Below are 15,735 nucleotides of genomic sequence, written 5' to 3' on the forward strand. Positions count from 1 at the left end.
AAGTTTTCCATTTCAAGGAGCTGGGATGGGCGTGGCCTGCATGTGATGTATCTGGCCCACAGGCCACCACTTTGACAGGTATACCTGTTTGCATAATTCACATGAATCATGGTACTGACGCCCAGCACTTTCAATGCTTTTAAAATCCTGAATGAACAGCAGTACCAATTCACCATCATTTTTCAGGAGAACAAGTTGCAAAATATTACGCAACAAGCAATGAACAAAATGCAGTAAATTACTTACAGTCGTGACAATGCTTGGTTATTCTGGAAGAGGAGTTCTGGCAAAGTGTGTAGCTGGTTCCTATTTAGCCGTCTAGAGAAATGGAGGGAGGAGAAAGAAATAATCATAAGCATTCTTAGAAATTAGGAGAAATCCTACTATATTTGCAAAGAAGACTTCAAAGCCTTCTTGACAATAATTAGTATTTGTCCTGTGTATATCTTATGCTGTAAAACTGCTAGATTCAGATTTAAATTCTAATACATTGTGGTTTTCTACTCATAATTCATGATGTCAAAGCCTCATAGCTTCCTAGTTTGTACATACTATATGGCAAATCATTCCTATTTAGTATCGGCATATGTTTGCAGATTTAGAAGATATTAAATGATGAAAAAGTTAATCACCAAATATTGTAAATAGAAATACTGAATATAAACACCATGACATAATTATGACATGCATAGTTTTAGTTTTATTACTCAGATTGCAAAGTATGTACTGTATGTACTGTTTGTATATACTTTTGGACTATTATCAAAACTGACTTAGACTAACTTTATGTTTACATTGTATGTACACTAATCTGCATATGTTAAAATGAAACTTCATTGCATACATCTCCCAAAGGGTCATCACCTCCAATAAATACTACATAAACATGATAAAATAAATAAATACACATATATACACATATATTATATGACACAGAGAAACCACATAGTCTAGCTTGTATGTACACATGTACATGGCAAGAAAAACAGATCTTGCGAGTTTACCAAGATATAGGTGTAGGGAACAAAGCTTTTACACAATTTGGAAGTCCTGCTAGAAATACTTCAAAACCTCCCCCCACATGGGAGCAACAGAAAAGGATTTGTGGGATCTCTAACAATGCTTTGAGCTCTAAGCTCAGGGTGCTTATAAGCAGTATTCTGAACGACAGGAAGTGAACTTCTTATACTCTTCTCGGCTGTCCTTACTACTCTCTGAATGGACTTTCTATCTGAGGTATTGCCGCCACCAAACCAAACAGTGATGCAGTTTGTTAAAACACTCTCAATAAAAATTGGCCAGGACAGAAGTAAAAAGATGTGCTCTCCTCATCTGATGAAAGAAATGCAGACACTGGTTTGTACACCTCACTAAGGATGATGTGTGGAGAGAGCAGTTCCGATTGTTAGTTATCTGCACTCCCAGATACTTAATACTGTTAACCACCTCTACAGCTGCTTCCTTGATACTGAGTGGAATATGACCATGCTGGCTGTTTCTAAAATCTATTATGATCTCCTTTATTTATTAACATTTAGAACTGGTTTACTTTTATTGCATGTCCACTAGAGCCTTCACCTCTTCCCTACAAGCATTTTCATTGTCATCCTGGATAAAACCCATCGCTGAAAAGCAGGTAATATTAATGATGCAAGAGCTAGTAAGGTACTGAGTCATAGAACAGAACCATGGACGCATTTTTTTTTCTACCCTAGGAGTGTCAACCTCACAGCCTGCGGGCCAGATGTATCATGCACTGGCCACGCCCACCCCTGGTTTAACGAAGGGGGAGTCCGCGATATGTAACATGAAAGGAATGAGATGAAGCGAGTTTGACATCCCTGTTCTAGAGAGTGGAAATGGGAATGGAAGAGCACAGAAAAAATGGAAAAGGCTAATGTGATACAGAAAATCCACCAGAAGTAAACAGAAAGCTTTCATTGGGTGGCATATCTCTATTACAAGAAATGCCAACTTAAAGACGGGCTACAAAAATGGTAGAAGGTCTTAAGCATAAAACCTATCAGGAAAGACTTAATGAACTCAACCTGGAGGACAGAAGGGAAAGGGAGGAAATGATCAATACATTTAAATACATTAAAGGGTTAAATAAGGTTCAGGAGGGAAGTGTTTTTAATAGGAAAATGAACACAACAACAAGGGGGCACAATCTGAGATTAGTTGGGGGAAAGATCAGAAAGCAACGTGAGAAAATATTATTTTACTGAAAGAGTAGTAGATGCTTGGAACAAACCTCCGGCAGACGTGGTTGGTAAATCCACAGGAAGTGACTTTAAAAAATGCCTAGGATAAACATATATCCACCCTAAGATAAAATACACGAAATAGTATAAGGGCAGACTAGATGGACCATGAGGTCTTTTTCTGCCATCAATCTTCTACGTTTCTATGTAAATGATGACAGGTTCTAAGGATATTGGAAATCAGTCAACATTGTACTGGGACTCTTCTATCTTTCAGAGCTTGGCCAAGTTGGATGACTGTTTAAGGAGAGAAGCAGAAAGTGTTTAAGTGGTCTTTTTCACAGTTGCTATAAAGAAAACATGCAGATGTTTCTGAGGCAGGTCTGTGCACTGTGCGTGACTCGATGCTTCTTGCTGAAAATTATTTTGGACCTGAAGAACAAATGGCAAACAGATTGAGAAGCATCTGGGTATAAATGCCAGCCAAGCTGTTCGAGATGAGTGCAAAACCACATAGATCTTGCGCCATCTGCTCATACGAGCAGGAGGGTGGCGGCAGAGAGAAATTATTCTTGATCTAGGTAATGGAATCGATTGCCTTTGACCATAAGGTGCGTTCTTCCTTTCTCTGCTTAATTCCACTTCTAATCTGTCAGGGAACAGGAAATCTAATGAGAACCCTAACTCATGCTTGTGAATGCATGGTTTAGTCGAGAAGAAAAAACGGACGTCTCTATTAGGAAATTGCATCTCTTTTTCGTTCTCTGGCATTTTTCCCACCATCAGTTTTCATAGCACATCCAAAGCCCTGAGACACTCACAGTCGCTCTAGTTCTTTCATGTCGTCAAACGCTCCTCGTTCCACCACGTTGATCTGGTTTTCCATCAGCTGCCTGTAAGAATGACACAAGAATCAGAACTTGCATACCTAAAAGGGAAAAACAGGAGGACAAAGGGTATACAGTACTTATTACCGTAGTAAATGGAAGTCAGGTTTCTTGACTTTGTATAATAGCATGCCAGGGACGGGTTACACTTATCTACCCTATCAAGTCACGTCACATCAGGAAAATGACCCTCTGTACATACACAGAGGGTTCTATGCCAGCCACTTTCAAAGAGTGGCAACCGGAGGACCAATTTGGGGGCATGGCCAGCTGGCCATCCTTGCCGGTTCAGTGAGCAGGGGCAAATTTCCACCACTGGTTTGGGTGAACTGGTCTGAACTGGCAACAACCTACCATTGGAGCATGCATCTTCCTTCAGACAGGGGCACATCCTCTTATGGACTAAGGCCACTGTCAACTGAAGGAAGCCCCTGGCATAAAATTTGAGTGATATTGAGACAGAGAAGGGAGCAAGGTGATTACGTTTTATGATGAGAAATCACTCACAGAACTCTCAGCTGCTTCAGCCCAGTAAAGTCATGTTTACTGATCCGAGAGATATTGTTTCCATTGAGTTCCCTGTGAAAAGAAGGAAACATCAACAATGAAATATATATGCAAGTCTCAGAACCCCCAGCAGAAGCTCCCCCTACCTGATGCTTTCAAAGGTTTTTGGCTACAGATAGGTTGAATGTTAGCTATAGAAATTGGAGGCACCAAGCTGGGGAAAATTATTATATAACAGTTCACGACTAGAAAAGTTTCGAAAAGGTTACTCTATAGCACTAATTATCTGAATTCCTGAAGTAAGTGTGCAAAATGATTTTGTAGCCTGAAATGAACAGAAATTTGCACAAGAAAAAGTGCACTACCGATAGTTTCTGATTTCAAAATAAACTAAGCCACCCATAGATTGGATAATAATGCATCAATTGTTTTCCTACCCTTTAAAAGTTCAGATGCAAACTAGTAACAGGTGTGCAACTTCCTTGCATAGCAGCGATTGGAAGCCATACCTGTTAAATATTGCTTCACATCAATACAGTACTAGGAATGGGTCATATCCCCCAACTCTTTGAAAAAATGGGCTATATTTGCTGTGAATGATAATAGCAAGTTAAAGGCAATTAGTTAGCAACAGAAAGGAAGAAAGCCACTCATTTAATGACATTTTTAAAAAAAACAACCAGCAAAGCCCCTGGATAAAATTGTAAGGCAGGAAAGACTGCCAAAGTAATTTTATCCTCAGCCAGATACAATCATAATAATAGTGATTCTCTCTTTACTGACATGTTGTGAAGAGAAATTTAAGCCCTGCCAACAAGTTCAGAACCTCTAGAGAATGAGAATTGACAAGGACCTTTGAGAGAATGTCATCAGAGTTCTGTAAAGACAACTGCTGGAAAGAGTTTGTCACAGCTGCTAACACTGTTCCAACATTTATGCACCTCAGCAGGTGTTGGCAAACTGCGCTCATCCGACAGAGTAGCAGCAACAGCAGCTCAGGCTCATGATAGGTTTAAGGGCCTTCTGGGGTATAAGCCAGTCAGCTTCAAGAAAATGACTTCCTCAGCAAATTGCCATTTACTGTATATTGCTTGTGGTACCTGGAGGCCATCTTGGAGATTGGGCTATTGTCTTGGGTACCAGTGTGAAGCAAAAGCACTGTCACTCATATGCCCCAGTGCCGCAGGAATTTACATATTCAATTACAGAAGTACAATCATTGGGCTCTGGGCTTTATGCTTTGAGGAAACACTAGACCTCGGAGATTTGATTGCTTTCGGGCTGTTACTTGGAACCCTGACACAATCTCTGTTAGAAGGAGATCAATAAATTCTTAATATAGTGGAACCATTGTGAAGGCTTGACGCATACACAGACGCACCGCTTGATCGTTTCAATATAGTAACTGTTGTAGTTAGCTCTGCCCCAGCTCCTGTCCCAAGGACTGTGGATGTGGGGGAGACATCCACATGCCGCAGGCCTGTTTTGCTCCCGGTGAAATCTGATGACGAAGGCTCCTTTGACCAAGAAGACATGAGTGACAGGGAGGAGGAGAGTGTGGCAGACAGCTCAAAAGGAGATCAATTATCTAGCTCCTCCTTGGACTCAGAACAAGAGTTAATGATACAGCCACGCATGCGGAGAGCGATGCATAGGCAATAACAACTGAGAGATTATTATCAAAGAAAATGAGGCCACCTGTGGTTGGGTGGGGCTGTGGTAATTAGTGAGGCTGCTATAAATAGCAGCCTGTGGGTTTGGCCATTGTGGAGGATTATGTGATCGTTGTGTTTCGTGCCTACTTTGCTGACTTTGACCTTTTGTGTGCTGATTTTCCCCTGCTTTGAAACTAAACCAGAGCAAAGTGTGTTTCACTTTGTGAAAGAAGAAGAACTGTGAATTGCCTCACAGCTGCAAGCTAAGTATCACAGAACTGATAAGGGACTTGGACAAATTACCAGTTGGTTTGGAGACGAGTGCTCTTTGCTGTACCAAAAGAGGGCTTAGTTTATTTGAATTTTCGGTATAAAGAACATTGTTTTGAATTTTCAAATGTGTGTGTGTCTGAAATTTGTATCTGTGAATTTTCGGGAGGATTCTACCAGAGAGCTCGACAGAACAGTAACTAGAGTGCATCTCTCTGAAAAGCACTTGGCTATCAATCGAGTGACTTTTGCCAAATAAATGCAGTAGTATTCCTGATTTTTAGCATGATAGTGGAGAGAGAGAGAGTCCAGCCTGTAGCTGCAAGAGGGAATGTTTTGCTTGCTGCTTTTTGGGTGCACTTAAAAATGAGCAACTTTGAGTATTGGTTGCATTGGCCAAGATTTTCCTGGTTCCATGAAATGCTAGCAACTATGATCATATCTAGAGAGTCACCCTGCATGTTAAATGGAGCAAATGAAAGAAAATTGCTCTTCCAACCACAAGCATTTGCTGGTAGTGGGGAAACAGGGAAGGGGAAAGTAAAAGAAAAGGCAAGAAATAGCTGTGACAGAGTGATCAAGACCTACCACCTTTTAAAATCATGTTTCCTGAAACATTAAAAGAATGGGGCTTTGACTGTGCCATTACTTCCATTACTTTAGACAGGAGAGAATGATCAGTATCAGTATTATTACAACTATATATCCAGACTAGATGTCAGGGGTGGGCTACTTCCCAGGTGGGGGGTAGCAAAAATGGAGCTCCACCCCAGAGCACCCAATTTGCACTGAAAGATGTTTATTTATTGATTTATTGATTTATTTTGTCCAATACACAATGAGGGTTTTAGTGGGTATATATCTATATACACGTAGTAAAATACATGATGAAGGTTACAGAGGAGATACTCATAGTAAAATATATCTAAGAAATAATAGAAGAGAAGATATAGGAATAGAACATACCAATGAAAGAATAGAAGAAGAGATATAGGAATAGAAGAAAGGTATAGGAGATATAGGTGAGCAACAGGACAGGGGACGGAAAGCACTCTAGTGCACTTGTACTCACCTCTTACTGACCTCTTAGGAATCTGGATAGGTCAACCATGGATAATCTAAGGGTAAAGTCTTGGGGGTTTGGGGATGACACTATGGAGTCCAGTAATGAGTTCCATGCTTCGACAAATCGGTTACTGAAGTCATATTTTTACAGTCAAGTTTGGAGCGGTTAATATTAAGTTTAAATCTGTTGTGTGCTCTTGTGTTGTTGTGGTTGAAGCTGAAGTAGTTGCCGACAGGCAGGACGTTGCAGCATATGATCTTGTGGGCAATACTTAGATCTTGTTTAAGGCGTCTTAGTTCTAAACTTTCTAGGCCCAGGATGGAAAGTCTAGTCTCATAGGGTATTCTATTTCGAGTGAAGGAGTGAAGGGTTCTTCTGGTGAAGTATCTTTGGACATTTTCAAGGGTGTTACTGTCTGAGATGCGATATGGGTTCCAAACAGATGAGCTATATTCGAGGATGGGTCTGGCAAAAGTTTTGTAAGCTCTGGTAAGTAGGGTGAAATTGCCAGAGCAGAAGCTACATAGAAAGAAAATGCCTAAGCCACGGCCACAGTGTGGTAGTAAAAAATTTGGTAGCCCGTCACTGCTAGATATCAATTAAAGATACATAGTAAATGTTACTGCTCCCAATCACTATATGATAGATTGTCCTGAAATGTGTAATCAGTCAAAACCCCAAGTAACCTACAGGTAAATTGATGAGACTATACCCCACCATACTTTCTAGCTCTTTACAACTTCAAATGTTGGGCACTTTCTAAATAAATCACTGAGGGTTCCCTAATTATATCTCTGGGTCCTGTAGGCTACCCAGTGACATTCTGAATGCCAGCATTTTGCACTGCAGTACAGGGACTGTCCTTTCATTTTTGAAAATTAAAATATATTTTTTTAAAAAATTAAAATCAAGTACAGCAATGAACAGGGGATACCAAGGGAAGTGTTGCTGACAAACTGGCATCTATGAAACCATATTGAAGGCCAAAGTCCCTCTGCATAAATCTATAGGAATATGGATATTTTGATTTAATCCAAATAATTAACAATTTTCCTTTTTTGTTCATACCCTTTCCCACAATCTACGTCCATCATTTTTGCCATGGTCATAGGAAAGCTACTGCCTCTGTGTCCAGAAGAATGAAGGACAATAATAAGCAAGAATGGAAACAACAGCTGGTGAAAAATCATTAGCAGTGAATCTACTTGACTTCATAGTAATCCTTCCACTTCCAATTCTCAATCCATCCTCCATATATCTTAATTATTGTCTGCCAAAACTGATATTCTACTAAAACCAGGCTTAAATGGTATCTTTGTCCCTTGTCTCCTGGTGGCATAATGTGATTTGTGAACCTAGCTTTTATGGCTTGCATTATGTGTGAACCAAGTTACTATGGTTTCTTCATCAAGCTACTGCTTAAAAAATGAGGATTGATATGTACATTTCACATTATTTTCTCTCTGCTATTGAAACATGCTATCTTACTGACTCAGGCTTGTAATCAATTTGTCCTAAAGTTAACAGACAGAATGGTGAAAAGAGACACTGTTCTTAATAATACTGGCCTAGATGGGAGGTAAATTTTAAGTAGCAAAAACATCCTGAATAAAATAGCAATTTTTTTCCAGCAGCATCTCAATGATTAGAAAAAAATATTCACCCATTCTGTCTATGTACAACAAAAGACAAAGGCAGTTTTCACCCCAAAAACTTAACTTGTTAGGTTATAAAGATAGAAACTTCATTTATATAACACATGTCAGAAAGAGACTAGCAGCTCCAGGGTGACAAATCAAACAGGGAATTAGTCTGGAATCTCTACATAGTCGCAAGAGGGTAAAATCCGACTCCTCTTGAATGCTATTGAACCTTATCTAGTTTGGCTCAGATGCAAATCAGCAGTCTGAGAAGACTGCTGTGTTATAGGCATGAACAATAAAATAGCTAATTGAATTTTTCAACAATGAATTTCATTGTTAACTTTTGACAGTACAGTACACTAAGCTTGTTTAGCGTTAAACAAGCTTAGCGTATTGTAGCATTTTGTAGGGTTTTTTATATTAAATAGCTTAATATATTTTATGAACCAAGTTCATTTGGTAGGTTCAATATATTATTTATTTATTTATTTATTTATTTATTTATTTATCAGATTTGTATGCCGCCCCTCTCCGCAGACTCGGGGTGGCTCACAGCAATAATAGTACAATGTAAACAAATCTAATATTTAAGTTTAAGTTAATTTAAAACCCCAATTTAAAAACCAATCATACATACTAGCATACCATGCATAAATTTTATAAGCCTAGGGGGAGGGAAAGTATCAATTCCCCCATGCCTGACGACAGAGGTGGGTTTTAAGGAGCTTACGAAAGGCTAGGAGGGTGGGGGCAACTCTGATATCTGGGGGGAGTTGGTTCCAAAGGGTCGGGGCCGCCACAGAGAAGGCTCTTCCCCTGTGTCCCGCCAAACGACATTGTTTAGTTGACGGGACCCGGAGAAGGCCAACTCTGTGGGACCTAACTGGTCGCTGGGATTCGTGCGGCAGAAGGCGGTCCTGGAGATATTCTGGTCCGATGCCATGAAGGGCTTTATAGGTCATAACCAACACTTTGAATTGTGACCGGAAACTGATCGGCAACCAATGCAGACTGCGGAGTGTTGGTGTGACATGGGCGTATTTAGGAAAGCCCATGATAGCTCTTGCAGCTGCATTCTGCACGATTTGAAGTTTCCGAACCCTTTTCAAAGGTAGCCCCATGTAGAGAGCATTACAGTAGTCAAGCCTCGAGGTGATGAGGGTATGAGTGACTGTGAGCAGTGACTCCCGGTCCAAATAGGGCTGCAACTGGTGCACCAGGCGAACCTGGGCAAACGCCCCCCTCGCCACAGCTGAAAGATGTTTCTCTAATGTGAGCTGTGGATCGAGGAGGACGCCCAAGTTGCGGATTACGCCCATTATGCAAACTCAGAAAAATTGGTTAACTCAATGAACATATTAAGCACGCTGTATGAATACAGTCAATAACAAGAATCAAAATTACTCAGAATACTATGTTAACGCCAACCCTAGCCTTATCTGTCTGACTAGATTGTCTCCAAAGGGACAACTGGCCACTTGTAATGGAGGTCCAGTGTGCAATAGCAATTTACCCCATGACTTCCATGAGTTCTATCCAAGGCAAATCTCTCTTTTTTTTAATGTGGTACTATCCTTAGCCCAAAGCCTTGCTGATATGGCTGTAAGAGTGATGTGTGAAAAATCTAGAGTGATATTTTTGATACTGCTCAAGAAAATAAAGTAATAATAGCCATTTTGGGAAATTCCCACCTATTCAATTCTGCAGAAAAGCCTGGTTCTTTCTGATGGAGCTCAAGTTCCAATTCCAGCTTATTTCAATCAGATATAATAATAGAGGCCACTTGCTGTTCAACATTGCTTTAAGTATTTTAAATATAGGAGGAGAAATCAACTACACACAGAGCAAAACATCAATTAAGTAAATGAGAAGGTTACAGGTGTGCCTTTAAAAAGTAAGATAAATTACACAGGACACAAGAAGATGTATTCTTTCAAAATAAAATCATACTAATCATGCCTCAGTAGTTAAAACTGTCACGTCCCCAAATTGTTCCTGCACCCGTCAATGTTTAATTAAATTTTAAAAAAAAACAAAAATATATTCTAGGACTGGAACTTGGAAGAGTGCAAGGTGTAAATAATGCTACGCCAATGAGAATGAGACATGCATGTATGAGGCTGTGAAAAATCTGCCACGTGCAAGAGGTTCTGGTGTTTCACATCAGGCATTCAATTGCCCCATTTGAGTGCAAAGAATCCCTAAATATAATACCCACCGGTAACTATTTCTGTACATTGTGAAAAAATTAACTTTTATAACTGTACGTGACATTAGGTCAGCAAATGCTAATAAGTTACCACTGAGTAGTGATGGGCGAGTCCAACAGTGTTCAGGTTCGGTAAGTTTGGACGAACTTCGCACAAAATTCAGCCGAACCTGAACCCGAACCCGAACGGTTCATGGCGCCAAAGCTCTGCCCACGGAATCCCATCGTATTTTTATTTTTATGGACCTTTTATTTTTATTTATTTTTATTTTTACGAAAAAGGACGTCACAGCGGCGCCTCAAGCAAAGGAAGGTCCTTTCACGTGAAATTAAACACTTTTATTTTTACATGAAAAGACCTCCCTTTGCTTGCAGTGCTGCTGCGGTGTTCCTTTTCATAAAAATAAAAAAAAGAATTTACATGAAAAGACCTCCCTTGAAGGAGCTGGGGAATCCCTCCCAAGAAGAGATTCCAGGGGCGGAGCTTTGATGTCACGTACACCAGCAGGTTGCTAAGGATGCCAAAGTGATCCCTTTGGCGTCCTTAGCAACCTGCCAGTATACATGACGTCAAAGCTCTGCCCCCGGAATCTCTTCAAGGGATTCCCCAGCTCCTTTTATGCCTCCCTCCCAGCCTCCCGACCGGCCGACAGCTCCCTGGTCTTCGCCTTCCTCCACCACCACCGGGGCTCGGCTACTCCTCCTCTTCTCAGCAGATGACAGCTGGGCGGTGGCTATTGCAGTGTTTGACACGAATGCCAAACTAAAGCACGATTTTTTTTAAAAAATCGGGTTCGGGTCCAGCATGCCGAACGCCACAAAATTTGGTAGGGACCCGAATTGTGCAGGTTCGGTTTGCCCAACACTACCACTGAGTAATACTGCACTAGTTTCCATTATGTGGATATTCCCAGAAAGGTGGCCTACTATAAGGAATCAGTGAAAAAGGAAATGGCAACCACTCCAATATTTTTGTCAAGAAACAAATGTATATTCAAAAACAGTAATAATGGAAGATGATTCCCCAAGGAGAAAGGTACCCATTGAATTATTAGAGGAGATCAGAGGATCTGAGTAACACTCCTGTTTCCCTGTGGCTAGATTAAAGCCAATATAATGTACACTGAAGATGGCATTTAATTTCATTGTATGAAGTGCAATGACAATAAAGGAAACTAAACAATAGGGTAACCAGATATTGATGTGCTTAGAATTGTAACACCATTGGTTCATGGTTATGTTAGAATCTTGCTCCAAGGAGAATATAATGTTGTCAGAGCTGAAATGTCAAGACCTAATGCTGCTGTTCTAGGAATCAACAAATTCCTCGGAGAGGGGCGGCCTACTAATCTAATAAATTATTATTATTATTGTTGTTATTATTATTATTATTATTATTATTTATTTTATATTATTATTATTATTTATTTTATATTATTATTATTATTTATTTTATATTATTATTATTATTATTTATTTTATATTATTATTATTATTTATATTATTATTATTATTATTATTATTATTATTATTATTATTATTATTATTATTATATTGAAATGCACTGAAATGGAAATATGAGGAATATCTTCCATTATGGACAACATAAAAAGATAAGAAGATGAAAGTAACCTCTGATGTTAAAAGGTTACTTGCATTAGTATATCAGATACTATATATTCTGCAACAATGACACTTATAAGCTCTAATTGGTCACACAAATAGAACTGGTACTGATTGCTGCACAGACAACAAACTCCATGCAAAATTACAGCTTGAAGAAAACAAAATAATCAGACTAACAAGAAACAAAACAAAGTGAAATGGTTGCCTGCTCTGAAAATAGCTGAAGAAAAGCAGAAAGCAAAAAACAACAAACAGGAGGAAAAAAATTACCCAAGCAATGATTTGAATTTCCGAAATGACTAAGAAGATATGGAGAGTTATATTTAAGTAGGTAGTGAAAGGAAATTAAAGATAACAATCAAATGAAAAAAATAGGAAGCATTAAGAATATTAATAAAAAGTTTAAAATGTTTACACAGAAGAAAACATGATTAAAACTAAAACAAATCTACAGGAGTAAGAAAATATAAAGGAGAATAGAATACGGCATGAAAATGTGGAAGAACTATGAAAACAAGGTCCCAGTCCATCATATATTTATGATGACTTAGTCACTAACCTAGAACCAGACATTTTGGAAAGCGAAGAGAAATAAATCCTCAAAAGTATTTATTACTAATAATAAAGCTGCACAACATGACATGCAAAACTTTTAAAAATCTTACAAGATGAGGCAGCAACAATGCTACATGGAGTTTTTAAGTAGATATGGAAACAAAGCACAGATCAAAAGACTTTTATATACCAGGATGAAATAAGACGATGCTAAAAATATCCAAATACCAAATAATTGTACTTATTTCACATACTGATACGATAATGCTCAAGATTTTTGAATCCAGATTTCAACATTATATACAACAGAGGTATCAAAGAAATAGGGACCTCAAGATCGCATAGCTAACTTCCAACAGAAATGGAAAAGAGAATTTTAAAATGGCATATTCAGTATATCCAAGGGTGTTGATATTTCTTTCAACAATTTTAATTCCAGTATCTATCTTTCCTAGTTTGGCATTTTTCTCTAATATTTTGCTTTTAATTTATTAAATAAATAAAGTGATAATATAACATTCTCTATTCTGGACCTGTTTATATTCTGTTGCTGTATTAATGATACAATTGCTTTTAATGTCTAGAGTCTGGACCATAAGAAATTATAAAAATATGGATAATGTGCCACTTGCTGTAAATATTGTAAAATATTTATGATGACAAGAAGCAAGAGCTTAAACAGAATATAAAGAGGTTCAGAATAGAGAATGTTATATTATCACCTTATTTATTTATTTAATAAATTAAAAGCAAAATATTAGAGAAAAATGCCAAACTAGGAAAGATAGATACTGGAATTAAAATTGTTGAAAGAAATATCAACAGCCTTGGATATACTGATTATACCATTTTGGAAGAAATGCGGAAAACCTAAGAAGTTTCTTGCTGAGTTGAAGAAGTGCAAAAATTGTCTGTTGCTCAATGTTTTAAAAAAGAACTAAGGTTGTGTCAATAGAGAATATCAACCCAATGAAAACAGTGGAGAAAAGGTTGTGGTGGTCAACAGACTTTATCTCAAAAAAGGCTCAAAAATGTACCCATAGAGTACCTGTGTCTGTAGCAGTGGAGAAACCCATTTTTTAAAAACTGCTGGTTCTGTGGGTGTGGATTGATGGGCATGGCAGGGGAAAGATACTGCAAAATCTCCATTCCCACTCCATTCTGGGGCCAGCCAGGGATGATATTTGCTGGTTCTCTGAACTATTAAAAAATTCCGCTACCAGAACCTGTCAGAACCTGCTGGATTTCACCCCTTGCCTGTAGCTATAAAACAGAGAGTTCTGCTAATTGGGGAAAAAGCTATGAGACTTTCAATCCTGGGCCTAGAAAGCCTAGAACTAAGTCGCCTTAAACAAGATCTAAGCATTGCCCACAAGATCATATGCTGCAACGTCCTGCCTGTTGGTGACTACTTCAGCTTCAACCACAACAACACAAGAGCACACAACAGATTTAAACTTAATATTAACCAGTCCAAACTTGACTGTAAAAAATATGACTTCAGTAACCGAATTGTCGAAGCCTGGAACTCATTACCGGACTCCATAGTGTCATCCCCAAACCCCCAACATTTTACCCTTGGATTACAGTATCTACGGTTGACCTATCCAGATTCCTAAGAGGTCAGTAAGGGGCGAGTACAAGTGCACTAGAGTGCCTTCCGTCCCCTGTCCTATTGCTCTCCTATATCTCCTATACCTTTCTTCTATTCCTGTATCTCTTCTTCTATTCTTTCATTGATATGTTCTATTCCTATATCTTCTTTTCTATTCTTTCATAGATATATTTTACTATGAGTATTCCTCTATAACCTTCATCATGTATTTTACTATGTGTATATATATACACACCCAACTAAAACCCTCATTATGTATTGGAATAGGTAGGTAGGTAGGTAGGTAGGTAGGTAGGTAGGTAGGTAGGTAGGTAGGTAGATAGATAGATAGATAGATAGATAGATAGATAGATAGATAGATAGATAGATAGATAGATAGATAGATAGATAGACAGATAAAATAGCAAAATGAAGAACTGTAAACTTATTAAGTGGTATATGCTGTCAGTGCTGTGTCACCAAGATATGCCTGTGAAAACTGACAATCAGAAAGGCTGAATGAAACAATTCTATGCCTTTGAAATGTGGTGGAGAAAATTGTTATGATTATCTAGGACTCCAGGAAAAAGAAAATATTCAATACTAGAAGTAAAACCAGGCTGCTCACTAGAAACATTAAACATCAAGTAAAGCTTAAATATTTCAGACACATAATGCAAAAGCCAGAGTTACTGGAGAAAACAATGACTTAGATGCTTAGAAAAATCAAAGGCAATTTTAAAAAGCGGATGGGGGATAAGATGGCTGAATACAATATTATTATTGTTAACACACACAGGAGGAATTCAAAGAAACAATTGCTGAGAGACAGTAATCGAACAACTGAAGAATGGGATCCTATATGGAGAACAATAAGTTGGGCAATATTTCTTTTTGTGAACCATGTTAGCATATTACAGTCCATTCAAAATACTGTACCAATAAAACAATTATAGTGAAAACCAATACACAGCAACAAAGATAAAATAGGATATAAAGAAGAGGGAAAGTTTGATGGAAATTATCAACACCTATTTTATTTTATTGGTGTTCCACCCTTATTTCAACAAATAACTCAAAATAGCAAACATATCCAGCACACCTTCCTCCTCCTATTTCCCGCAACAACAAGCCTATGAGGTGAGTTGGGCTGAGAGTGACTCGCCCAAGATTACCTAGCTGGCTTTTATGGCTAAGGTAGGACGTGAACTTAAGATCTCCTGCTTTCCAGCCTGATGCCTTAACCCAGAGGTCCTCAAACTTGGCAACTTTAAGACTTGTGGACTTCAACTCCCAGAATTCTCCAGCCAGCTCTGCCACTTGGATCAAACTCCCAGACCCCTCCCACTTTAATATCTTAAACTTTTTCTCCTCTTCTCTTGTCTCTAGTGTTGCTCATCATCACTTATTAAAATCAGTAATAAAAGGTTTACACAAACCATAGTTGTACACAACTATGTACACAAACTATGTACATAGTTGTACATAGTACAACTTTCATTTAATCTGCTATACGCAG

At 38.5% G+C, this 15,735-nt stretch overlaps 1 protein-coding gene across 3 annotated transcripts in view; it reads right to left on the minus strand.

Moving 5' to 3' along the window:
* The window catches only part of SLIT1 (slit guidance ligand 1), a 204,654-nt gene that overhangs the window by 165,102 nt on the left and 23,817 nt on the right, over nt 1-15,735 (minus strand). For all 3 annotated transcript variants that reach the window (XM_070752899.1, XM_070752898.1, XM_070752900.1), the window contains exons 2-4: nt 3,599-3,670; nt 3,026-3,097; nt 247-318 (exon numbers count right to left, since the gene is read on the minus strand). In XM_070752899.1, the coding sequence (XP_070609000.1) occupies nt 247-318; nt 3,026-3,097; nt 3,599-3,670 (216 nt within the window). The remainder of the gene's footprint in view (nt 1-246; nt 319-3,025; nt 3,098-3,598; nt 3,671-15,735) is intronic.

This window comes from Erythrolamprus reginae, chromosome 5, assembly GCF_031021105.1.
Source record: "Erythrolamprus reginae isolate rEryReg1 chromosome 5, rEryReg1.hap1, whole genome shotgun sequence".
NCBI lineage: Eukaryota > Metazoa > Chordata > Lepidosauria > Squamata > Dipsadidae > Erythrolamprus > Erythrolamprus reginae.